This window comes from Chlorocebus sabaeus, chromosome 9 (genome assembly GCF_047675955.1).
Source record: "Chlorocebus sabaeus isolate Y175 chromosome 9, mChlSab1.0.hap1, whole genome shotgun sequence".
NCBI classification, from domain to species: Eukaryota; Metazoa; Chordata; class Mammalia; order Primates; family Cercopithecidae; genus Chlorocebus; species Chlorocebus sabaeus.
In genome coordinates this window covers 119,279,048-119,306,534 of record NC_132912.1, presented here as the reverse complement: position 1 = coordinate 119,306,534, position 27,487 = coordinate 119,279,048, and the positions used below count along the sequence as shown (strand labels likewise).

Below are 27,487 nucleotides of genomic sequence, written 5' to 3'. Positions count from 1 at the left end.
CACTATGGGGATTTATATGAGTAAAGATAGAAAGTGTCATTACCAGCTCTTACAGGGGATCACAGATGGTGGTTCTGAACTGTGGCTGTAAATCATCCAGGGAGCTTTAAAAATACTGGCGACTCAACCCAAAATTGTGGTTGGTCTAGGATGTATCCTGTACATGGGACTGTCTTTTGTTTCTGTTTCCTTTCTTTTTTAAGAGATGGGGCCTCACTCTGTTGCCCAGGCTGGTCTCAGATTCCTAGCTTCAGGTGATCCTCTCACCTCAGCCTCCTGAGTAGCTGGGATTACAGGTTTCTTTTAAAGCTTCACAATAATTCTAATACACTGCCAGGGCTGATAATGTCTATAGTTTGTAGTTTTATTGAGATCTAAAACATCTAGTAGGTCTCAGACAGGACCTATTTCATTGCACCAGGCTAAGATTTTAAATGCTGTATAGAGGCCAGGCGCTGTGGCTCACACCTGTAATCCCAGGAGTTTGGGAGGCTGAGGTGGGTGGATCACTTGAGGTCAGGAGTTCAAGACCAGCCTGGCCAACATGGTGAAATCCGTCTCTACTAAAAATAAAAAAATTAGCTGGGCATGGTGGTGGATGCCTACTCAGGAAGCTGAGAGGCAGGAGAATCGCGTGAACCCAGGAGGCGGAGGTTGCATACAGTGAGCCGAGATCGCGCCATTGCACTCCAGCCAAGGTGACAGAGTGAGACTCCATCTCCAAAAAAATAAAAAATGAAAACAAATAAATGCTGTAAAGGGTTTTAAGAAAAAGAATTCAGAAAATACAAAGAAAAGTCAAAAAGAAGAAGGAAACAAAAAAATCCCAAGATATTGAACTCAAGGACTCCAGTTCTGTTTGTATTAGAGGCCTCCCCTTAAAGGGAAGACAGAGTTCCTTTACCCCCATTCTCCAAATCTCAGTGGAAGGAAGAATTACCTGCAATTTTCCTGATGCAACAGCCACTGCTGTCACGATGCCATTTTCTCAAACTGCTAGATGAAGCCATTTCAGGATTCTAAGAATTGAACAGTGAATAACCCCACCCTGGCACAACAGGTGCACCCTACAGCACGACTCCCAGGCCCTGAAAGCAACACCCTCTACCTGGCACCCGCCCATTTACTGTCTGGGGTCCCCAGGCAGTTCTGCTGGGGACAAATGGGAGGTAGTGCATGGTCAGGAGGTCAGGCTTCCACGGCTGTGCTCTGCACAGGCCCCAGGAGCTTGGGTGAAGAGGTCCTCGGCCCCTCCTCTGCACAGGCCCCAGCAGCTTTGTTGAGGAGGTCCTTGGCCCCTCAAATCTGGGCATAGCCTCAAAAAACAGACCACACAGGCTGGTGACCAGTATCACGCTCAGGAAGGAGACATGAAAACCCAAGCCTGGCTACCTCACCTGCCTCTGACCGGCGTGAGTTCAGGTGGTTGGAGCCCTCTGGGAAGCCACTGGGGTGATGGGGACCTGCAGAACTCTCTAAGTATGAGCTGGGCACAGGGAAGACAGGTACAAGCCCTGTGAGTGGCTGTCGCAGCCCCTCCTGTTGGCATTCTTTTTCCTCCCTGGGCAGAGGATAGATTGAGCAAAATATTTGCATATGATGGAATATTCTAGTTTTCCTAATATTAAAGAGCTGTTTAAAGTAAAACTTGTATTAAAAAGATGCCTAAAATTGGCAAAGAATTTGGATAATTCACAGAGGAAGAAATACAAAGAGCCCATTAAATACTGAAACCTCATTCATAATAAAATAAAGCAAATTACAATGTAAGGAAAAACACTTTCCCCTATCAAATTGGCAAAAAATTTGACAATACTCATGTTGGCGAGAGTGTGAAACGCTCTCATATTAGAATGAATCACATGAAATTGCCAACATTTGGCTTTTCTGGCCTTTAAAAGTGCAATTGCATATGGTTCAACCTACTATGTTGTTCGTTGAATAAATTGATACAATCGCTATAGAGAGCAATTTGGCAATATTTGTCAAAATAAACATATTCCAAATATTTATTGATCAGCTATATAATGTAGAAGATATCATGAAAGGATATTAATTGCATGAATATTTATAATAGAAAATAGTCCAACCATACATACCATGTACGTCTCTCAGTGGAATCTATGAAGCTATATGAAGAATGGAGAAACTCTTTCTGTACCATTAGAGACTAATATGCAACTTAGTGAAAAATGCAAGATGTGGAACAGTGTGTATACTATTCTGTCATCTGGGCTTGGACAAAAAGGGTGTGGCAGGGTTGAGTGTGTAAAATAGATATACCCATAAGTATATGTGGACTATTTCTTGAAAAAACCCAAGTTGTCTCTGGGAAGAACTGAGAGACTTGAAGGCAAGGGGGAAGGAGATTCCCGTTTTGTAAGGATACTTTTCTGTATCATTTGAATTTTGTAACATGTGTATGCATTAACTTTTTTTTAAAGCCCTGCTTTTTCCATGCCGCAGGTGGATTTTAACCAAAATCATCAGAGTTTGGAACTACACCTGCCACAAAATGCGGCAATATCTCGGGATGTTTTATTTCATTCTGCCTTTTTTGCTTTTCTTCTCTTTGTATTTTCTGAATTCTTATGTGGTGTCTACCTTGTGCCCCTATGATGTTAAAGGCTGGGTGGGCAGCAAGTGACAGCAACAATGACCTTTACAAATAGGACAGAAGTCCACTGTCTAAGGAAATAAAATCCATTAGAAAGGCCACCTAAAGTGCCTGGAAGGAGAGAGACGGTGGCAGAGGTAAATGGGTGAGAAGTTCCAGGTGTCACCTGTGGCAAACTTGGCTCCAGTCCCCCAAATCATTTTTGAAATGTGAACCCAGAAAGTAGAGAATGTCAAACTAACAGCTCACCCTCAAACTGAGTGCATTAGAAATTTTATTACCGCAATAGCCGCACCACGTTTTCAACAAGGGTAAAGAGATTGCAAAACGTTTTCTTCCACAGTGTCACTGCTGCAAAAGTTATACCTGTGGAGGAAAACATTGTCAGCATGAGGCTCTTTTGCTTGTGGAAATGTGGCTTCAGATGAGTAGACAGCATTTGGGCAACCCCCTGCATTCAGCCCCCCTTGACCGAAAAGCTCTGCTTTGCCAGGCAGAGTCCGAGTAATTCTCACTAACTAAACCTGCTCAAAGAGCACCCCTCTCCCCGGGTGAGCTCCGAATGGGTGGAGAGTGAATCAGCCATGTCAAACTGAAGCTTTGCAAACTGCAAAACTGAGGGGTCTCTGATGGGACTGCCTCTTTGGGTCTAGCAATGAGTTCCAGGGACCAATAGTGCCCCAGCCAGCTCAGAGGGACTTTCTCTGTCAAATTAAGGTCAGAGAGGGCCCCTCATACACTGCTCTGGGAATGAAAAATGTGGCAGCTACTTTGGAAACTGTTTGGCAGTTCCTCTAAAGGTTAAACAGAGTTAATCATACGGCCAAGCCGTTCCACTCCTAGGTATATACCCAAGAGGATGAAAACAAAATCTTGTACATAATTTCAAAGCAGCATTATTCATAATAGCCCCCAAGGAGAGAAAACCCAAATGACCAACTGATAAATGAATAAATAAAATGTGGCATAGTCATATAACAGAACATTATTTGGCAATAAAAAAAGAATGAAGTACTGATACATGCCACATGAATGAACCTTGAAAACGTTATGCTAAATGAAGGAAGCCAGTTATAAAGGACTATCCACTGTATGATTCTATTTACATGAAATGTCCAGAATAAGAAAACCTACAGAGACACAGAGTAAATTAGTGGATGCCTAGGGCTGAGGAAAAGGGATGTGCGGGTTGAGAGATGATGGCTAACAGGTAAGGGGTTTCTTTTTAGGGTGATGAAAATATTCTAACATTGTGGTGATAGTTGCACAACTCTATGAATATTCTAAAAGCCATTAAATTGCACACTTTAAATGGGTGAATTGTGTTTTATGGGAATTATGTTTCAATAAAATTTCTTAAAAATAAAAAAGATCCTGGAGGGTTATTAATCCTGAGAAACTAACCAAGTCAGGTTGGAGCAAGCACCAAGCATGAGAAGCTGGCCACTTCCGGCCTCTTCCTTCTCTTGCAGGTGTCTTTGATGCAAGGGGAACAGTGTGGCCAAGCTGGCCTTCCCTCCAGGTTTAGCTTCAGAATGTAGCTTCTTGATGAGAGAGCCCTCATGTGGGTTGGGGATTCTGGTGTTTGGATTATATAGCATGTGTTCTATATTGTACTTAAAACAGGAACTCCACCCCCACTTAAATACTGAGAAATCCAGACATTTTCACATTGCATTGCACTGCCAGACCATATGGACTCTCAGTTTCACATCCAGCTGGCTGAGTTGATGGGCACAGTGGAAAGAACCCTGGACGGGCTGTCAGAAGACCTGGGTCCCAGTCCTTGTTGTGCCTCACAACTGAGTATAGTAGCCCCCCATTATCTGCAGTTTTGCTTTCCATGGTTTCAGTTACCCATGGTCAACTGAGGTCCCATAATAGGAAATGGGAAATTTTAGAAACAAACAATTCGTAAGTCTTAAATTACACATCATTCTGAGTAGCATGATAAAATCTTGCTCTGTTCAGTTCTGTCCCACCCAGGACATGAATTGTCCTTTTGTCCAGCATATTTCCTATTCATATAGTATGTATGAATAGGAAACAAACCCCATAGTATATGTAGGATTTGGTACTATCTGAGGTTTCAGGCATCCAACTGGGGTCTTGGAGCATATCACCCATCCCCACAGGTAAGGGGGTCTATTGTACACAAAGTAATGGCCCGTTGACTGTGATATCTGATCCTTCCAATAATACACTGAGTAATTGGGATTATTGCCACTTTTACAGCCAGCAAAGTTAAGTCATGCAGCTGAGCAAAGTCTTGGTGTGTGTTTTGAAAACATTCTGAGGTCCAGTATTTTTCCCTTTAGATTCCCTACATGACCTTAGACGAGTTACTTGACTTTCCAAATCTTACTTCCTCATCTTAAAATGAGAGCAGTTGAGAGTCGACATTTATGTTTCCTTTATTCTCTATTATCACATTGTTTTTTAATTATCCTCTTTTGAGGTGTCGTTCTTTCCATATTTTAAAAACAGTTATGTTCTCTCCCAATGCCTACTAAGTAGGATTCTATTCTCTCAGAATGGAAGAACTTGTCATTATGAGCCAGATTCCCAACACAGTGTGTATCCCTCTAATGCCATAGTCTCCAAACAAACCTGTTTACATTAATAACTGTACATCAACTGGAATTAACTCAGAGATTTCCCCTATGTGCTTCCCAAGTGCTTTCCTTATTGTTTGAGATAAAACAATCATTCATATTTGCGCGTTTCTTGAATCTGTGCCTATCTGTGCCTACATGCCTTGCCCCTGCCAAGTTGAATTTTGCCTAAGGAAAACAATTTTGGTTTTTCAAAGTAAATCAGATGGATGGATGGAGAGTTGAGATGAACACCTGGGAAGATGAATGGATGGATGGGAAGATCAAAGAATGGCTGGAGGGCCAGAAGAATGATGAGATAGGTGTCTGGGTGGATGGGTAGAGGAATAAGTGAATGGGTAAGTGGCTAAGTGATTAAAAGGATAGAGAAATGGATAGATGGGTAGGTGAATGGATGAGTAGGTGGGTACATAGATGAGTAGGTGGGCAACTGGATGAATGAATGCATAGACAGATAGATCAATATGTAAATATAAATAACCAAACTTAGATGCAATAAAAAATACGTACTCAGTCCCATCTTCACCACTTTGCACTGTGATATGGGAAGCCCCCAGTTTGGGCTTGAATAGATTTATCACATGGTTGTTCCAGAGAAACTTAACTTTCTGTATTTTGCCAACATTGAGATCCACATCAATAGCATGCATGTGACTTGAATCTGGTTTGAGGGATCCTCTGAAAATATGGACATAAAATGTTATATCAGCTGGATATATGAATACATAAGATGATCGCAATCTATCACTTCTCTAAACAATAGTTGCTGTTGTTGGTTTTCTGCAAACACCTCGAATGACTTCATACACATCCAGGGGCTGCCATAACATAAAAGTATTTGTGCAGAACACACCTTTTAAAAATATTGGACTCCAGATTTCCACTGTTTTAGTTTTTATCTACAGCTAAGTCAAATATTTGGGGTGGCATATTAATGGTCTAAAGTTTGCTACAGGACCATTTGGGGCAATGTCTTATGTTTAAAGATGCATGTGGTTCAGCAGATGCCATTTGTTAGCATCTCATGTGTATTACAGGAATTTGTCAAGGACATTTAATTCAACATAAACATTTTTATGTAAAAGTTAGTGCAAAAACAGAACCTAACTTTATTGCACAGGTTATGCATTCATCTAACACATATTTACCAAGCACCTCATATGCCCAGCAAAGGCCAGATGCTGAGGCTACACAACATGGATGAGATGGCCAGAGGCTTCATGTGTGTACCTATGTGTGTGAGGATGGGGTGTGTGTTGGTTATATGCCATACAGATGTGCCTTACCTGAAGAGATTTTGATATTTGCAAAACCCAAGTCAGAAAGGAAACTATAGGCAATATCCCTGATGAACACAGACACGAAAATCCCCAAAAAAATGCTAGCAAACCAAATCCAACAGCATGTTAAAAAGGTAATTCATCACAATCAAGTGGGTTTTATTCCAGAAATTCAAGGATGGTTCTACATATGCAAATCAACAAATGTGATTCAACATATAAACAGAATCAAAAACGAAAAACATATAATAATCTCAATAGATGCAGAAAAAGCTTTTAATAAAATTTAATGTCCCTTCATGATAAAAAGCCCTCAACTAACTAGACATCAAAGAAACATACCTCAAAATAATAAAAGCCATATATGACGATCCCACAGCTAACACTATATCGAATGGAGAAAAGTTGAAAGCATTCACCCTAAGTACTGGGACTAGACAAGGATGTCCACTCTCATTACTCCTATTCAACACAGTACTGTAAGTCCTAGCCAGAGCAATCAGGCAAGAGAAAGAAATAAAAGGCAACCAATTGGAAAAGAGGAAGTCTACTTATCTCTGTTTACTGATGACATGATTTTATACCTAGAAAATCCTAACAATTCCCCTAAAAGTCTGCTAGGCCTGATAAATCACTTTAGTAAAGTTCCAGAATACAAATTAATGCACAAAAATCAGTTGTGTTTCTATACACCAAAAATGCTCAATCTGAGAACCAAATCAAGAACTCAATCTCATATACAATGGCCACAAACACAAAATATACCTAGGAATACATTTAGCCAAGGAGGTGAATAACCTCTACAGGGGGCACTATAAAACACTGATGAAAGAAATTGTAGATGACACGAACAAATGGAAAAACATCCCATGCTCATGGATAGGAAGAATCCAAAGTGATCTACAGATTCAACATAATTCCTATCAGATTAACAATGCCATTTTTTATAGAATTAGAAAAATTCTAAAATTGTTCATATTTTAGAATATGAACAAGAAAGAGCCCCAATAACCAAAGCAATCTAAGCAAAAAGAACAAAGCCAGTGGTATAACATTACCTGACTTCAAACTATACTACAAGGCTACAGTAACCAAAACAGCATGGTACTGGTACAAAAATAGACACACATATCATATACCATTGGAACAGAATAGAGAGCCCAGAAATAAAGCCACATATCTACAGCTAACTGATCTTTAACAAAGTCAACAAGAATAAACAATGAGGAAAGGGTTATTGAATAAACCTAATCAATAAATGGTGCTAGGATAACTGGCTAGCCATAGGCAGAAGAATAAAACTGGACCCCTATTCTTCACCATATACAAAAATTAACTCAAGATGGGTGAAAGACTTAAATGTGAGACCTGAAACTATAAAACTTCTAGAAGAAAACATAGGATAAAACTCCTGTACATTGGCCTAGGTGAGGCAGGTGGATTACCTGAGGAAAGGAGTTTCAGACCAGCCTGGCCAACACGGTGAAACCCCATCTCTACTAAAAATGCAAAAAAAGTTAGCCAGGTGTGGTGGCGGGCTCCTGTAACCCCAGTTACATGGGAGGTTGAGGCAGGAGAATCGTTTGTACCCAGGAGGTGGAGGTTGTAGTGAGCCGAGATCCGAGATCTTGCCATTGCACTCCAGCCTGGGCAACAAGAGTGAAACTCCATTTCAAAAAAAAAAAAGAAAAAAAAAAGAAAAAAAAAGAAAAGAAAAAGAAAAACAGAAAAAAAATAAGAAGTTATGACTAAGACCTCAAAGCAAATGCAGCAAAAACAAGAATAGACAAATGCGACTGAATTAAACTAAAGAGTTTCTGCACATTAAAAGAAGCAATCAATGGAGTATACAGACAAACTACAGAATGGGAGAAAATATTACACACTACGCATCTGGCAAAAGATTAATATCCAGAATCTACAAGGAACTTAAATCAACAAGAAAAAAACTAATAACCCCATTAAAAAGTGGGCAAAGAACTTCTCAAAAGACATACAAGCCTCAAGCAAACAAATAAAAAAACTCTCAACATCACTAATCATTAGAGAAATGCAAGTTAAAACCACAGTGAGATACTATCTGATACCAGTCAGAATGACTATTATTAAAAAGTCAAAAAAATAACAGATGTTGTCAAGGATATGGAGAAAAGGCAATGCTTACACACTGTTGGTAGGGATGTCAATTAGTTCAACCCCTGTGGAAAACAGTACGAAGATTTCTCAAATAACTTGATAGAAAAATATAACTTCATTTTGACCCAGCAATTGCACTACTGGGTACCTACCCAAAGGAAAAGGAATAGTTTATCAGAAAAATCCTGCACTTGTATGTTGATCACAGCAATATTCACAACAGCAAAGTCATGGAATCAACATAAGTGTCCATCAGTGGTTGATTGGATAAATAAAATTTGGCATATAGACAACATAAAATACTATGCAGACATAAAAAGAATGAAATCATGTCCTTTGTAGCTACATGGATGAAGCTGAAGGCCATTATCTTCAGCAAAATAACTCAGAAACAGAAAACCAAATACTGCATGCTCTCACTTATAAACAGTGGGTACACATGGACACAAAGCTGGAAAGAACAGACACTGGGAACTCCAAAAGGAGAGAGGTTGGGATGGGGATAAGGGTTAAAAATTTATCCATTGGGTGCAATGTTCACCATTTGGGTAATAGGTTCACAAGAAGTCCAGACCTCACCATTATACAATATACCCATGTAATGAATCTGCACATGTACCCCATGAATCTAAAATAAAATAACTAAAAAAGAAAAAAACAATCTAGTCAGATGACTGACATTCCAAAAGGAGTTAGCATATGACTCATTTTAAATAGTGAGTTCCCTCTCTCTGGGCCTCACTCTTCTCATATGTAAAACGGGATGATTGAACTAGACACTGAAACTTTCTGCCAGCTCACATCCTAGGATTCAATGGTTCTGTATAATAGATGCCTAGATCTATAAAGCACTTTATACTCAATTGATTTTGGATAATCTATTATGGAAAGTATGATCATTTCGCATTACTAGTGAACTTACTTGAAAATCTCATATTGTTTTGAGTTTCCATTACTCCCATACAAAGCAATCCTGATGTACCCATTCACGTTCTCTTTTCCAGAAAGTGTGACTGATACCTTATATCTCCAACCTGTCCAAAGAAATACAACCCATTTAATGAACTCATCTTATTGAAAAAATGACCTATGAAAACATTATTGTTCCAAGCTGTGAATCCTCCAGGGGTAAGAGGTAAAAGGACTGTGACTTAATCGAATTCCTGGGGCCCAGGAATTAAGGGGGTAAGGTTCTAGGCGGGAGCGAGGGACTCAGGGGTCAGTAAATATTATGGTTCAGCACAGTCCCTTATGAACGCAGCAAGGTATGTGCTCTTGATGAATGAAGGGCAGCTGATACTGCACATGTGTATTTTGACTGATACATGGTACAATGGACTGAATTCATATGGGTAAGAGCCCACATGAATGGGATCAGTAACCTCATAAAAGAGACCCCAGAGAGCTCTCTTGTCCTTTTTCCACTACGTGGGAGTATACAACAAGAAGACAGCAATGTGCACCAGAACCTGATCGTGCTGGCACCATGGTCTTGGATTTCCATCCTCCAGAACTGTGAGAAATACATTTCTACTATTTATAAGCCACCCAGTCTATGGTACTACATTACAGCAGTCTGAAAAATGAAGACACTGGGTGTATTGCAAGTTGTTTTGTCACTTGCCTTCTTACTTAATACACCTTAGAGGTTTTCTCTCTTCAGTATGCAGAAGTATAACCTTCTTTTTAATGATTACATGTAGTATATAATCTATAGTATTTAGTCATTTACCAACTGGTGGACATTTAGATTTTCCCCTCAATCTTTTGCTCTTAAAAACAAAGAGCGAGCATGCTTGAACACATCATCTTATGCACACATGCAAGTATTTCTCTATGGTACATTCTGAGAAGTGAAGTTACTGGGTTAAAGGAATGTGCATACAAAATTTTATAGATACAGCCAAACTGTTATCTTTTATGATAAATATTTTGAGGATTACAGGAAATACTGTATGTGAAAACTGTTTTGTAAGGTGCTGATATAAATTTTTAAATTTGAAACTACCTTAGAAAATAACTGCTCTTCTTTCCAGCCATTATATGATATTATTCATAGTAAATGAGTCTTGATAATTTTTCTGTCTTGTACTTTTAAAATAAGAAACAGGGCAAAATGACATCACCACAAAGTGTGTGTGTGTGTGTGTGTGTGATGTAGGAGGACCAATATAATAGTCATGATTGCAGTGACTTCTTGACTTACAGTGACTTTCACGTTGCCCTCTTTTGTTAATAGATGCATCCTTCCTGCACCAGGGGTGGGTGAACACGTGACCCAGCCTGGGCCAATCATTATACTTTTCTCTGCTGGGCAGGAGTATTGGTTAGAGGGGTGAGACCCAACACAAATTCCATTTCACTGTCCTTTCATTACAACTTAAGCTTGTTGTAGTTAAGTTTCTATCCATCGTTACCAAGGATACTGACTAATAAGGCTGGCACACTTTTCAAAATTATTCGCAAGAATTTGAAGTGAGTAAAATGGAAACTTACTAGTAAAGTTACCACTCTCTCCTGTGTTCAGGAAAAAGGTTTGTTCCACAGCACTGGTTTTCCCCTCAAATTGGTCAGCATAGTGCCCCATTTTGGGGCATCCTTCAGCTGGACAAGGGAAACAGTTGTTCTAGTGGAAAAAAAAAACATAATGTGTCTGTTAGTGATAGACCTTTGACTCACTCACTTAATCAGTCAATTCATCTTCCTTCCTATGTCTATCTACCTACCTACCCATCACCCACCCAACCATCCACCTTTCATTTACCTACGCAACCATCCATCTACCCATCCATCCCTTATCCATCCTTTCATCTACCCATCCATCCATTCTCATACCTATCCACTAATCCATCCATTTCTGCATCTATCTACCCATGCACCCATGCACCCATGTGTCCATCCATTCTCCCTTCTATCCACTGACTCATGCATTACTGCATCTGTCTACCCATGCACCCATGCATCCACGAGTCATCCATTATCCTACTTATCCACTGATCCATGCATTCCTGCATCTATCTACCCATGCACCCATGCATCCATGCTTCCATCCTTGGAATTGTGCATAGAACTGTGCTAGGCCCTGCAGAGTATCCAAATAAGTGCCTTGAAAACTTGGAGTACAGTTGAGAAAGCAAGTCATATCCAGGAAGCAGTAAAATTAAAACATGAATGGGGAATGCAATACAATATATTTAGGGAGAAGCAAATAGGAGAGATAACAAGTTATTTCAAAAGAAGTGAGGAAGGGAAGATCCAGGACCATTTTCACTTTAATGTGAATTATTTCTCCAGACTTGTTGACTCTTATTTGTTGTTTCTCAAATGATAGTTCTGTAATTAGGCCCAGAGGAGGCAATTTGCTGTCTTCGAATCAGGGATTTGATTCTGTGCTTTATGTGCTATATTTGATTGTGCTTTATGCCACAGTGTCATTGTCATCTGCTCTTTGGCCTCATGCCACATCCAAAATGCATGGTGTGTAGAGCTATTTTGTGATTTGGAAGAAATAAGACAAGTACTAGAGGCCACGTGGCTATCCATGACCCAGCAAGAACTAGCACAGTGAAGGCTTCTCACTGAACACTCACAGACTTTGGAGATCAAATATGATGTCCTTTTGACCTCAGTTCAACCCAAGAATGTCAAGGTTAAAATTAGTTTTGAAGGACAAAAATGTGAGTTTAAACATCTTAACCAAGTAAAGTTTAAGTCATCAAATAATGAATGAATTTATGTCATCAAATAATGAATCAAAATTAAATGAATGTCTTTAGTTTTAATACACTGAGAAAGACCTGCTACTACCCATTGAAGCACCCCCTAAAACATCAAACAATTTCAGAGAGTAGGATATTCTGCCAATTACCTGGTCTGAAATCCTCATAAGTGGCAAGTCTTCAAAGACCAAGAAAAAATGGGAAGCTGTTCTTGATTAAAAGAGACTAAAGAGACAACAAAATAATTGCAATGCAAGAAAAAAAAAGAGAAGGGAAAGAAAGAAAGAAGGCAGGCAAACAGACACAGATCTAGAGGGCATTATTTGGATAACTGGAGAAGCTTGAATATGTACTATATATTAGAAAATATTAGTGTATCAAAGATACATTTCTTGAATGTTATTCTATAGGAGAAGGATCTTGTTTTTAAGAGATGGAGGCTAAAGTTTTTATAAGTAATGTGTCATAATGTCTTTAATTTACTTTCACATAATTTAGAAAAAAGTATACATACACACATATAAAATGTTAGCAATCAGTGCATCTAAGTGATAGGTGTACAGTATTCATCATTAGTCTTCTTTCACCTTCTTTGTAAATTGGAAATTTTTCTAAATGAACAGCTGGGGACCCTAGTAAGGGCCCACCACAGTCAGGTCTGTGCCTTCCCCCTCCAGCCCAGCCTGCTGCCCGGGAGAAGATGGCTTTGTGAGGCACAGAATTTCCGTTACCTCCTTTCATTAGTTGCAGAGTTACATCTCTTTGTTCTGTTCTAAGCCACAGGAACACAAAAACACCCCAAACAGAGCCACCAACATCTTCCTCAGCCTCCTGGGGTAACCTACCTCCTGAAACTCATTGTAGGAGGCACAAGGATAGCCCAGGAAGCCATCAGGGTTGAGGATGCTGCTTGAGTAATACTCGAAGCTTCGCAGGTGATTGCAAGCTGCAAAGTTACTAATTCCTGAAAAACAAAGACCCTGGATGCTCAAAGGAGGCCTTTCACTTTTAAGTGTGAACAATCCATTCTGACTAAGGAGGAATCACCTGCACATTTCACCGATGGGTGTCGGCTCCTGAATATCTTGGGACATTTGCTGAGGAGGGACCTATTCAGGGCTAGGTGACTGTGGAGGAGTGACACGTCCTGACAAGCACCTTTGTTCATTCTTCCAGGGGCCAGGCACGTAACACAAATGAATGAGGAGGGCTGGGGGCCGGGAGTAGGGTGGGGTGGTAGGGGAGAGAGAGACACAGAAAGTGACAGAGAGGGAGAGGGAGGCAGACAGAGGAAGTTGGTCGGGGAGAGAGAGAGAGAGAGAGAGTCAGAGAGAGACAGAGAGTTGGTGGGGGGAGAGAGAGAGTAAGAGAGAATCAGAGAGACAGTGGGTGGGGGGAGGGAGAGACAGAGAGTTGGTAAGGGAAGAGAGAGAGACAGAGACAGAGACAGAGAATCAGAGAAAGACAGAGAGAGTTGAGGGGGAGAGAAAGAGAGAGAGTCCGAGAGAGACAGAGAGAGACAGAGAGTTGGTGTAGGTGAGAGAGAAACAGAGAGTCAGAGAGGGACACAGAGTTGGTGGAGGGGGAGAGAGAGAGACAGAGACAGAGAGAAATGGAGAGAGAAAAAAAGACACAAAAAGAGATAGGATGAGAAAGAGAGAGATTCAGAAAGACAGAGAGAGAGGATAGAGAGAGGAGAGGCAGAAAGAGAGAGGAGAAATGCAGAGACAGAGGAGAGAGACATAGAGAGGGTGTATATATATATATACACACACACACACTCTCTCTATAGTATATATACACACATACACTACAATATATATAGTGTGTGTGTGTGTATATATATATATGTATGTATATAGAGAGAGACTAAGAGAAGATAGCAATAGCTATAAAAAGGGCCCCTCTAACCCTGCACAGTCTAGCCAGGTGTTACATATTCAAAGCCCCAAATCGCCTGGTCCTCTGATTTTTCATAAGAAGCCAGTACCTCCACTTGTACCTGAAAACCTTCGCATGCACGAGTGGAGGCAGCACATCCCCATCTTAAAAACAGTTACCGTGCCAGCCCATCCAATGCTGCTGCAGGCCACATCCTATCTCTGTGAGGACCCCGGACACACTGGGCAGGCCTTCCCCATCAACGAGGCTTTTTGATTCTTCCTCTTTGCTATGCAAGGCACAAGGTAAAAGCAGTGACGGCAAGGTGGCCATGACCTCTGGCCACTCTCTCACTGCATTTTATTTATCATTCTTTTCTTTCAAAAAAGTATGGAAAGGTGTTTTTTTCATTTCTCTGGCTCCTTGGTAGAAAACTTCCCATGGAGAAATGCACAGTGACCCTGGCACACCTGTGGACCACTCCTGGGGGCTCTGCAGGGCTTTATCGCCACCCACTGAGAAAGGAACACTTCCCTTTGTGCCCAAGGTGGCTTCGTTGTCCACGGCTCCCAGCCCTCGACCCAGTGACTTCCAGCTGAAGCCAGGTTCCCTGCGCCCACGTCAGCGCTCATCACCCGACAACAGCACCTGTTTCAAACTTAATTGTTTCTTTCATCCAAAATTGCTGCCCTGGGACCCCATAATGGAGGAGAAAGTGGATTTAATTATTCCTCAGTGCCCAGTGCCTGGGTGACTCGGAGCTTGACACAATAGAAACACTCCAGTGCTCATGGGCTGGTTCACTCGAAATTGCCTCTCTAATTAAACCTGGGCTCGTTCCCATTATGTGTGCCCTGCTCATCATTTGTGGGAGGCGGCAGCTATTATTGTGACTCTGGTGCACTTTCAGGGAGCCTGGAATGGTCACATCTCCCCAGGAGTTACCTGAGGGGACAAAAGCTCCGTTTATGTGCTGGTGGATGCTGGCGGTCGCTTTGTCGACTCTACTTTTTGACATTAAGCACATGGAATATTAAAATGCCACACAAAGCTACTCAACTCAATGTAAAAGTACATTTCATGCCTGCTTTGGACGAGGCCCTGAGCAGGGTACTGGAGTGTCTGAAATGTGCAAAACACAGTCCTCGGCCTTGGGGAACTCCTAGCTCAGAAAAATAAAGAGTAAAATGATTACAGGCCCAAAACCTCCCTTTTCAGAGAGGAGAGTGAAGCCTCTGGGGAGGAAGAACAGGAATCAAAAAAGGCCAGAGCAAGGGGCAGCAAATCAGATGGGGCAATGAGGTCACCTAATGGTGGGGCATGGGCCCTGCTCTCTCAGATGGACAGAAATGTACACAGCTGGCCAGCAGCCACCTCAGATCTTCCAGACCTCCAGGCCCCACCTCCTACATGTGCACCCCAAACCCACAGAGCACATCCTTCCTTTGTCTTCTCAGCGAAGTCCCCTTCCATTTCTAGCACCTAACAACAGCAACCAGCAAGCAAGACAAGCAAGTCAAGGCCTTCAAATCTTGGCCTATGCCCTGAAGTTCTTTAAGGAGCAAGTGCTGCAGGTAGGATGGGTGGTCAAAGCCAGAGCCAACATGTCAGCCAAGCCGCTATCCCAGGATCCTGACAACAGGCAGACACACAGGCTGGGGCATTAGATCAGGGCTTTATAGTTAGAAATTGGGCTTAGATATAGAGTGGTCTTGGATGGGCAACGTAATTTTTTTTTTTTTTTTTTTTTTTTAGACAGTCTCACTCTGTCACCCAGGCTGGTGCAGTGGTGCTATCTCGGCTCACCGCAACCTCCACACCTCCTGGGTTCAAGTGACTCTCATGTCTTAGCCTCCTGAGTAGCTAGGACTACAGGTGCATGCCATCACCTTCAACTAATTTTTATATTTTTAGTAGAGATGGGGTTTCACTATGTTGGCCAGGTTGTCCTCGAACTCCTGACCTCAAGTGATCCGCCTGCCTCAGCCTCCCAAAGTGCTGGGATTATAGGCATGAGCCACCACACCCAATTGAGTTATATAATTTTTCTGATCCTCAGTTTTTGGATCTGCAAAATCAGAGTAACCATCTCACAGCAGTATTGTGAAAACACCTGGCACATTTTCACAGCACTCCATAAACGTGGCAAATGGCAGCATTATGAAGGCCAGCCCATACATTCGGCTTTCTCCCCGAACAGAGCAATTGCTGTCTTACTTCTTTAATTTACATACCTTCCCATATTCCATCGATATCAATAACGGTTGAAAGTATATTTTTCTGACACCCGGGCATTTCCTTTCCTCCATTTGGAAAGAAATCCAGATGGCCCACCTTTTGGCTCATTCCAAAACCTAAAACATTTGAAGCAGAGATAAACGGCGAGGTGAGTGGTCCCAAAGTTAGGTTGTGGACACAGCAAGACCCTTTTTGGCAAATTCTCCCTTCATCACAGCTACCACTGCCTCTAGCTCTGCAGAAAGTTATCAGAGATGGGTGCTTGGCAAGATGAGGAGGAAGGAGAGGGCAGAGGAAGTGAGATGGGGGCGGGGGCTGCGCTCTGGGTAAGTGAGACACAGATGTGTATCTGTGTGTCTCATGAAGTCCGGGATCATATTGATATGCCCTAGTACCATTATGCACCAGTAGACATATCAAGACTGGTGCAATTTGTATTACTTTACTCATTTTAAAATTTTGATGTCTACATTATATTGTTATGTGGAGACTACATAATGTTATATTGCGAGCCATAGCATATGGCTAGGATCTTTGGCTTTCAAAGCGCACGAACCCATGATCAAATCCTGGTTTTACTTACAGATTTTGTGATCTGGGACAATTATTTAACCTAATTGAGCCTCAGTTCCTCAGCCATGAAATGGTGATAATAAAGCCCACTTTTTAGAGTGTTACAGAATTAATGAGCTAATGTATGCAAAATGTTCAGTGTAGCACATAGTAAACACTAAGTAAGTGATAACATCATCATCATCATCAAAAACATACCCTTTATTGGCAAGTTTCATGAGTGGCTACGTAAGAAAATATTGAAAAAAGAACACTGATTTTAGAAGAATTAAATAAAGGGATAAAGTCTCCAACAAAACAAAGTGTAACCAAAGCTTTGACTGAAGAAGTAAGAAAAATATTCAAAAATTAACTTCGTATTTTGCAAGTACAGGTCAAGTTTTAAGAAAAAATACTTCCGCCACATTAGTTACTGGTAGATTGGGGAAGGATGCAGAGTTTGAAGATTGACTGACAACCTTTCATAGACTACAGAAGGGTTTTTGTTTAACCCAGGACTGCAGGCTGATTCCACTGGCATTGTACTAGCTATTTATTTGGGACTGGTACCCATTTTGACTGGTTGGTGCCCAAGCCATTCCTGTAGCTATTTCAAATGACCTCCCCTGCTGTCTGTGTATGTGTGTGTGAGAGGGGATATCTGGACCCAATGTCATTAGCTGTAGCACAGGTCAGCAGGAGATGGGATTGAGGAACTCACCTAGGGAAGGAACTATGGGAGCAGAATCTGTGTGAATCACATCCACAAACATGGCGTCGGATGGGTCCAACCGAACCTCCTCAGGCGCACCCTGGAAGCAAGGCTCTGCTGGATCCAGCCCTGAAAGAGAGAAGGTAGGCAGGCTAAACTCTAAGAACTGGATTTAAACCCAGTACTGGTAGACTGAGCTCCTACCTCAGCAGCTATGGTTCTGGGGGTTGGGTCTGCAGCTCTTGGTCTGCCTGGGAGAGAGAGTCTGGGACAGAAAGGCTGGGAATGGGGTCATTGCCTGTGGATGAACATTCACAGAAATCCCCAGTGCCTGGCTCCGTGAAGGATCTGGGTAGCCTCTGTACACCCCTCCTTTCCCTTTTTCTTTTTGTCCTCACATGTTACCATTTGGCCACTGCTCTCAGAGACTGCAAGACCCCAGGCCTTACCCAGTTGCACACATCTACTCCTTTGTGTGACTCATGCCATTCTCCAGCCTGCTGTGCCCTTTCCCACATTCCTCCTTTATCTAAATCTTTCTCCTCCAAACCCAGCTCACACACCACCTCCTCATGGTTAAATGGAAAATCTAACCCCTCTCCTTTCTCAGCCCATTCCATCTACATTGTATTATTTTGCAAGCTGCTTTGATTTTTATTTGCCTACATAGTTGTCTGCCTCCTAGACTAGACAGTGGATTTCCTGTGGCAGGGGCTGTGCCCAGGTCACCTTCAGAGAGAAACAGAGCATGGGAGGAGGAGGCCTGTATTCTTGCCCTAGTTCTGCTGCAGGTCAAATGTCTGTCCTCTCTGAGCTTCTGTGTCCTTATCGGAAAAGTAGGAATAATGACAACCACCTACCTTAGAGGGTCGTTGTGAAACCCTCATGAAAAGATGTAAGAGAAGGGACTTTGCAAACTGCAAAATTCTACATAAACACAAACCAGTACCCCCTCATCCTTTACCCAGTGCCTTGGGCAAAGGGATGTCCATTAAATGTTGATGTGAACTGTTTAGAGAAGTTACACACTGATTTGGCTGCACAAAATAAATAGTTATTTGTGTCTTTGCCTTGTATGCATTCAGTTTAGTGCTTCATTCATCCATTCAATATTTACTGAGCACCTTCTATATGGCGGGTCTCAGTGTGCATTTGCATTTTCTGTCTTTGCCCGGCACAGTAAAGACATTCAAACAATTATGTGGAACTGATGAATTTTTAAAACCATCTCACATTTTTGCTTTTACTTGCCATACTCTGAAAATAATAGTCCTTAAGTCATCGATTTAATGTGCTAGTTAAATCTTTCTCTTTTCTTTGAGATCTCACTCTGTAGCCCAGGCAGGAGTGCAGTGGCACGGTCTGGGCTCACTGCAAGCTCCGCCTCCCGGGTTCATGCCATTCTCCTGCCTCAGCCTCTTGAGTAGCTGGGACTACAGGTGCCCCCCACCACACTTGGCTAATTTTTTGTATTTTTAGTAGAGACGGGGTTTCACCTTGTTAGCCAGGATGGTCTCGATCTCCTGACCTCATAATCCACCCGCCTTGGCGTCCCTAAGTGCTGGGATTACAGGCGTGAACCACCACGCCCAGCCTCGCTTCTTTTCTTTTCTCTCTCTCTTTCTTTCTTTTTCTTTCCTTCTTTCTCTCTTTCTTTCTCCTTCCTTCCTTCCTTCCTCTTTTCTTTCTTTCCTCCTTTCTTTCTTTCCTTTCCTCCTTCCCTCCTTTCTTTCTTTCCTCCTTCCCTTCTTTCCTTTCCTCCTTCCCTTCTCTTTTCTTTCTTTTTCTGAGATACGGTCTCCCTCTATTACCCAGGGTGGAGTGCAGTGGGGCTATCACAGCTCCCTGCAGCCTGGAACACATAGGCTCAAGCAGTCCTCCCACCTGGGCCTCTCGAGTAGCTGGGACTACAGGCGATAGCCATCATGCCTGGCTAACTTTAAAACTTTTTTGTAGAGACAAGGTTTCACCATGTTGCCAAATTGGTCTCGAACTCCTGGCTTCAAGCGATTCTCCCGCCTCAGCCTACGAAAGTGCTGGGATTACAGGTGTGAAAAAAAAAATGCATTTTTATTTTTAATTGTCTATTTTCTAATACACATTATGGAAAATTATTTTTAAATTTAAGACCTGTCATCACAAAAAATCGGTACCCAGGAGGACCAGCAGGGGCGCCCTTCGCCATGGGAACGGTGCTGGCGGAGGCTTCCACGGTGCACACCCGGGGGCCTGGGACTCCGGCCCGGCGCCCCGCGACCCCTACCTGTGATTCTGCCCACGCGGCCCCCCAGCCTCCTGCCCGCCTCCGCGGCCGTGTGAGCGCCCAGGCTGTGGCCGATGAGATGCACGTCCTCAGGGCCGTACCCCAACTGCGTCTGCGGAGGGATAGCGCGTCAGTAACCCCAGCACCGTGTGGGGACCCGCTGGTCGGAGAGCTGGGCGCCGGGCCCTGCCAGGGATAGGGGCAGGACCCGGACTCGAAACTCGACCCCCACGGCTTGAGCACGCCGCCTGGGGCAGGGCGACCCCGCTCGCCATCTGCAGCCTGAGAGTCCCGCGGGCCGGCTCGTGCGCAGGGCAACAGTGCTGACCAGCGGCCACCACGCCAACTGCAGGCCACCTGGGCGGGCAAGGCACATGGCCTGCCGCCCCGGACCGCCCCACCCCCAGCTCTCTTCCCTCGTCCCTGCGTGGGGTATGGCCTGTCTGGGAGAGCGCGGGTAAAGTGGGCCCTATCTCTGCCCCGCCCCGCCCCGCCGCGTCCCGTCCCGTCCCGTCCCATAGATCCTGCAGAAAGGTCCAGGGCCTTCCCTCGTGGGTTGGCTGAGGATGAAAACTCATCTTCTGCACTGGGAGCTACTGGGCAGCCCAGACTGCTCTCTGACCCCTGCAGAACAGCCTGCAAGGAAGCTCTATTTCAAAAGCGGAAACCGAGGCTTAGTTTGCCTGAGACCCCATAGCTAGACAGTGATAGGGCAAGGTGTCTTCAGGACAGCATGCAAAGAGGAAGATTCTTCATCTTGGGAATGGTCCTTCTTGATTACAACCTGGGCTACTGGCTGCTGGCCCCTACCCATGCCCACGGGTCCCCAGGCTGCCTCTCCGCGCCACATGGTGCCTCCCCCCTTCCCCTCTCTCTCACCCCTACCCACAGGACAGGGCCCAGGCAGGGTTTTACCGACAGTGTTTGTATTAAGACAGCTGTCTCCGCCCCCACGACCCGAATGTTTTGCACGGCTTGGGTGTACATTGTCCGGGACCCGTGCCTCCAGTCCACACAGATGCAGTTCACCTTCTCCACTTCAAACATTTTCTGGGGAAGACAAACAAGGGAGAGAAATCAATTTATAAACAGCCCCCAGTTGCATACCCCACAGATAGGCATTCACATCTGTCAAGCACCTAGCCCATGCCAGAGTTTTGATATTCCTATACCTGCCATGACGGCACCCTCACTGCAGTGCTATGGACTGACATGCTAATACCCACTTAACAGATACGGAAACTGAACCCCAGAATGGGTAAGTGACGTGTCTAAGGTCTCACACATCGTTAGGAACACAACCAGGTTAAAAAGATCACTTACTAAGTCAGATGTGAACAGACTACTACTCAATTACATGTCAAATTCATCTCCTCAGTTGCACCAACCACATTTCAAGTGCTGAATAACATGGCCAGTGGCTTCTGATTTGGACAGTGCATGTATAGAACACCATCATCACTGCAGAACATTCTATTGGATAGTGGTGCTTTAGAGGGTAAAATTTAAGTGTTTTTTAACATCAAAAAGGGGTTTTGCATACGTCATCAGGAATGCCCAGCAGTTTGCTGCAGTCTCTACCTCGAGACTTTTTGACTGAACTCTGGGTGTCTCCAGCCTCATAGGAGATTGTTGGCTAGAAATTGGTAGGTAGGGAGACTTTGGCAATGGATGCCCTTGGGAACTGGGCTTTACTTGGTGGTGTTAAAAAGGACCCATCTCTCTCTGAAGTATTTCCTTTCCTGGTCTAAGGGAAACTGGGGGTGCAGTGTTTGAATCTGTGTGTTGGGTGCTGCTCTCACCAGGGAGTGGCCAAGTGGTGGGGCCCCACCTTGCACATGTCCGACGGCCAGCTGTCCTCCCCCTTGTCTAAGAAGCCATGGATGATGAAGCGTGTCTTGCGGTCCAGTTGGAAGTTTGAAGCCTCAATGGTGTCTGGTTCTGTGCTAGTGATTAGCTGGTTTAATTTAAAAAGATTAATTTGAATGTTGGCCTTTCCAAGCCACAAGCCTATTAGAGCCAGTTGCAGAACTGATATCATAGCTTCAACGCCCACGAAGTTGGGTCAGACTAGAAGGAGCTCCTGACCTGGGGTTGTGGATAGAATTCAGAAAGTCCAAGTTCATGGACTCTTTGATTTAATTAATCCTTAATCCATATATAGTATTTCAGTTAATCACAAAACTACACAATAAACCACAGTGGTATTAGCAATACCTGTGACTCTGTCCCCGGTAGCAGTCACAGGTATTTTCAGGTCATAATATAATTATTGCAGATATCTAAAAATATCATTTGTACTCATAAATATTTTAAATTATAGTAGTTATTAGGCCAACTGCTAGATCTTGTTATTTAGTGAGATATAAAAAGCACATGTATGAATATATCACATATTTATATGTTTAAATGTTTTGGTAATTTTTTTGTTTGTTTTTTTTTTTTGAGACGGAGTCTCGCTCTGTCGCCCAGGCTGGAGCGCAGTGGCCGGATCTCAGCTCACTGCAAGCTCCACCTCCCGGGTTTACACCATTCTCCTGCCTCAGCCTCCCGAGTAGCTGGGACTACAGGCGTCCGCCACCTCGCCTGGCTAGTTTTTTGTATTTTTTTTTAGTAGAGGTGGGGTTTCATCGTGTTAGCCAGGATGGTCTCGATCTCCTGACCTCGTGATCCACCTGTCTCGGCCTCCCAAAGTGCTGGGATTACAGGCTTGAGCCACCGCGCCTGGCCAATTATTTTTCAATATAATTCATTTCTTTTGTAATCCAATATGTTTTGTTTTTGCATTTAAAAACATTGACCTGGCCAGGCGTGGTCGCTCACGCCTGTAATCCCAGCACTTTCGGAGGCTGAGGCGGGCAGATCACAAGATCAGGAGATGGAGATCGTCCTGGTTAATACAGTGAAACCCCGCCTCTACTGAAAATGCAAAAGTGAAATTAGCCAGGCACGGTGGCGGGCGCCTGTAGTCTCAGCTACTCAGGAGGCTGAGGCGGGAGAATGGCGTGAACCCAGAAGGCAGAGCTTGCAGTGAGCCGAGATCACGCTACTGCACTCCAGCCTGGGCGACAGAGCGAGACTCTGTCTCCAAAAAAAAACCAAAAAAACCCCAAAAAAACAGCAACAACAAAACAAAAAAAACCAATGACCTAAGAAGGAGTCTTTAGGCTTCTCCCAGGTGGTGAAAGAGGTTCCTGGCACAGGAAAGGTGAGGAACCCCTGAACCAGAAGCTTAAGCGTGGAGGTAAATTCAGTTCAGTGGAGCTGTGAGACTTTGGAACGCACTTCTAAATTACCATGGGCTGTTCAGACACCCTTCCACCAACCCTTACAGACAAGATACCAGAAGAAGGATCACAAAATAAAAATAGCACAGTAACCATGTCCAGGCTGACTCTGGGCTGGCAGCACTAAGAAAGCTGGGCTGTCACATAGAGTCCCACAGTGGGCAACCTCAGAAACCTAGAGACAGACACCTGGCTCCCTAAACTCTGTCAGGGACCAGAGCTGTGGGCTGCTGGCTTCTCAGCAATGCCTTCCTTGAAACTGTCTCCTGGTCACTTCTGACACCCTGGAGCAAGTCTGATCTGCTTCTGCTGGGCAGACCTGCTGCAAACTGGAGGTTGCTCCAGAGGACCTCATCTTTTCTCTATTGTGGTTACATGTCCCCTCTCCCCTACCTGTCTTCTAGCTCTTCAGGAAGGATTTACACCTGCCCCCACCCCCAATGCCCAAAAGGCTTCTCTCCCTCCACTCTCCTGTGTAGAAACGAGATAGACTTTCCAGTGGCTACACCAGGCCTGGGCTTCTCCATAGACGCTACTCATAGTCCCTTCCTCCCAGGAAACAGGGCATTTATGCTGGGGTAGCCACTGAAATTCTCTGCACCAGTGTGTGTGAAAGTGTAAGTTTCTTGGTTAGGCATCAGTAGATTTCATCAGATACTCAGGCATTTATGATCCTGAGAGCTACACATTGGATTCTATGTCTAGAATCCAATTTCTAGAAAATTCCAAGGCAGTGACTTATGCCCTAGACAGCCATGCAAAGACTCCACTGTGGCAGCCCAAATATACCCACCATGCAGCGTTTACATGCCCACTCTTACTTGGAAGTCGTTTGGATTTTCATTTGTGTACAGAAGAAAGCGGGTGTCGATGTCCTCGGGGGACCAGGGAAGTAATTTTGTAGGTCGCTGAAGGATTCCTGCCCATGGTTTTTCATCAGAAAAGCAGCCAAGTTGTCCATAGCAGATCTCTTTTCCTAGGGTGAGCCACAAACAGGACATGTGTGAACTTCTGGAAAGAAGCAATGTCATATCCATACAGGAAAACTCTGCAGGACAGAGCCTTGGTTTGGTTAAGGCCAGTGCTGGTCTTTATCTTTGCCATCAACATTTCCCAAACTTCTGGGACGATAAGAATCACCTGGGGGCTGCAGCATGGTGGGGTGGGAAGGGTGGGTGGGGACAGGGGACAGTGTGGGGAATAGGGGTATTGCATATACACATTCATAAGTCCCTCCCTCAGAGAGTCTGATTCAGAGGGTCTGGGGTGGGGTCCTGGAAACACATATTCAGTAAGTGTCCCTTACCATTAGGCAAATCGGGGCATTGCTGATGTATAGGTTGGTGCAAAAGTAACTGTGGTTTTTGCCATTGAAAGCAGTTACTTTTGCACCAACCTAATACAAACTGCTGCCTTAAAACTACCTCTTTCAGGAAACTTGCAGCTGGCCCTTTACATGTAAGCATCCAGTAGTGAGTATTTATCAAGTGCCTACAAACTCTGTAGCACAGAGTTGCTACTTTGTTTTGCCATCTCTATTACATACAGCATAGGCCGTGCCCACACCAATTCACTGTCTTCAAGTCATTCTTTTTTTTTTTTTTTTTGAGACAGAGTCTCGCTCTGTCGCCCAGGCTGGAGCGCAGTGGCCGGATCTCGGCTCACTGCAAGCTCCGCCACCCGGGTTTACGCCATTCTCCTGCCTCAGCCTCCCGAGTAGCTGGGAGTACAGGCGCCTGCCACCTCGCCCAGCTAGTTTTTTGTGTTTTTTTTTTTTTTAGTAGAGACAGGGTTTCACCGTGTTAGCCAGGATGGTCTTGATCTCCTGACCTTGTGATCCGCCCGTCTCGGCCTCCCAAAGTGCTGGGATTACAGGCTTGAAAGTCATTTTTTTTTTTTTTTTTTGAGGCAGTCTCGCTCTGTCGCCCAGGCTGGAGTGCAGTGGCCAGATCTGGGCTCACTGCAAGCTCCGCCTCCCGGATTTACTCCATTCTCCTGCCTCAGCCTCGCGAGTAGCTGGGACTACAGGCGCCCACCACCTCGCCCGGCTAGTTTTTTGTATTTTTTAGTAGAGACGGGGTTTCACTGTGTTAGCCAGGATGGTCTCGATCTCCTGACCTCGTGATCCGCCCGTCTCAGCCTCCCAAAGTGCTGGGATTACAGGCTTGAGCCACCGCGCCCGGCCGAAAGTCATTCTTTTATGCATATTTTTTCAAATGATTCTCTGCTGTTTCATATTTTCCCTTTTGCTTTGAAAAGATAAGTTTCTTAAGAACAGGAATGATTTGTGTATCACACTACGTGTGGTAGAAACTCAATACATGTAATCCATGATCCAAATCACCACATCTAAGTCCGAGAGTACTTTCTGTGTCCATGACATAAACATGATCACAGGATATGGTCACTAAAGGTGACATAATTCCAACCCAAAGGATTATAATGGGTCCTTTCTCTTATGCTTCCTCAACTCCTGTACTGATGATGCCAAATACTGGTGAATCATTAAAAAATCTCATAATAGTTAATACTTGTTTACTATGTGCCAGATACCATGTTAGTACTTTACTAGTATAATATCAATCATTTAAGCCTGAAAACACAAATATGGACTTAGTATTATCTCCATTTTACTGCTGAGGAAACCAAGGCACAGAGAGACAAGGTAAGCTACCCGAGGTCACGGCTAGTGGTGGAGGCAGGATTTGAGCCCAAGAAGTTTAAATGGGAATGAAGCTCGAACTTGAGGGGACACAAAGATAAATGAGATATGAACCCTGTCCAGAAAGAGAAGAGCTCTAACGGAAGCAATACTGATGGCGTTGAATTCATTCCAGGAAGAGGGTGCACACTTGGAGGTGGACTCTAGGAGGCTCAAGCAATGTTTGCCCCAGGGGAAAGGTAGCTGGTTAAATGAATGGGCTCGAATCCAAGACATTTGGGCTCTCTTAAGTGGAGAGCAGGAAAGCGTTGGAAGGTGTGAGGGTGAGGGAAGGTGGTGGCAGGGGCAGTGCTGTGCTTCCACAGGCAGTCCTGTGTTTTTGGGACTCGAGTACAGGGGGCTGAGAAGCAAAAGAGCCTGAGGAGGCTGGGGGCAGTGAGAGTGAGGCTTGAGGCTTGGCCCTGATAGGGTTTCTTGCAACTCGGGAGGACCAGAAGCTGGGCAAGAGGGAAGGCCCCAGGAGGAAAGAGATGAGGAGAGAGCCTGGCGTGAGCCTTGGGGAATGTCCACATTTGGGGCAGGAGGAGGCTGCAGGTCAGCAAAGGATATGAAGAGGGGTTGTATGGCTGGAGGAGCAGTCGTACCCACCCCGGGCTCCGCTGTCAGCAGCCCGGTCTTAAATCATGGCCAGGTTGGAAGGAGAGGCCAAGAGTGGGCTGGCGGGGTTGAGAAGACAAGGGGGAAGGGTCGCAAGGCAGAAGAAAGCCCCCACAGGGACCCGAGGAGACCATGTCTGCTACAGCAGGGCTGGGGGGCCAAATTGGGCAGTGAGGTGTTCCGGCAGGAGAGGAGGTGAGGCAGCCCCCACAGAGAGGGAACGGCTCCCGAAGGAAGCACGTCTGTGAAGGCGTAGGCAGATGGGAAGTCAGCAGCCTGGGGCTCAGGGGGCTCCAAAAGAAAGGGAAGTGATTGGTGTTTTAGGATAAGTAGAACTTGAGTATCTGTATCTCCTCTGGACAGAACCAGGTGAGGGGAGCAAATTGGAGAAACAGAAATGGTGACTCTGAGAAGGGGACACGTGGGCATGATGGCAGAAAGGCAGGCTTGCCTGGCAAGACTGGGCTTTCTGGGAGGGGGCACATCCACACGGCTTTGGTCTGCAGGCAGGGACAAGGGCATTGGGACCCAGTGGGAACACCACACCCTCCACTTATCCCAGTCATAAAAGCCTTTGCAGGATGAAGGGGGCCAAGGAGGAGGGTTACCAGAGATACTCCCGTGTCCAGCACATTGTCCTGTGTCTGCCTGAGAGTCAACATTCTCTGAGTGGCACAATTGTTTTCTCTAAGTAACGATAATACTCTTCATAATCATCATAATAATTATTAATATACCTCTAGCTGCCTCACCAAAGGTCAGCCCAGGCATGTCTCCCTAAAGGAATGGTGACAGCATCCTCACCTCTGACTGTGGCCAGCAGGAGAAGGCCGAGGGTCCAAGGGGGCAGCATCTACATGGATGGAAA

General features: G+C 44.4%; 1 protein-coding gene across 2 annotated transcripts; it reads right to left on the bottom strand.

Annotated features, from left to right (window-relative positions):
- Positions 1-2,588: 2,588 nt before the first annotated feature.
- LOC103216568 (pancreatic lipase-related protein 2) lies at positions 2,589-27,487 on the bottom strand. Of its 2 annotated transcripts, XM_007964198.3 has the most exons (12): positions 27,424-27,487; positions 24,122-24,276; positions 21,845-21,970; positions 20,929-21,063; positions 20,014-20,125; positions 17,760-17,879; positions 16,483-16,602; positions 13,213-13,331; positions 11,145-11,274; positions 9,571-9,682; positions 5,743-5,910; positions 2,589-2,983 (listed from the first exon to the last, which is right to left on the bottom strand). In XM_007964198.3, the coding sequence occupies exons 1-12, from the start codon at positions 27,470-27,472 to the stop codon at positions 2,920-2,922; spliced, it is 1,410 nt and encodes a 469-aa protein (XP_007962389.3). In that variant the 5' UTR covers positions 27,473-27,487; the 3' UTR covers positions 2,589-2,919. The 2 variants fall into 2 exon arrangements, with proteins under 2 accessions (XP_007962389.3, XP_072875661.1); XM_073019560.1 differs by lacking the exon at positions 2,589-2,983 and having other exon boundaries at positions 5,476-5,910; positions 27,424-27,472.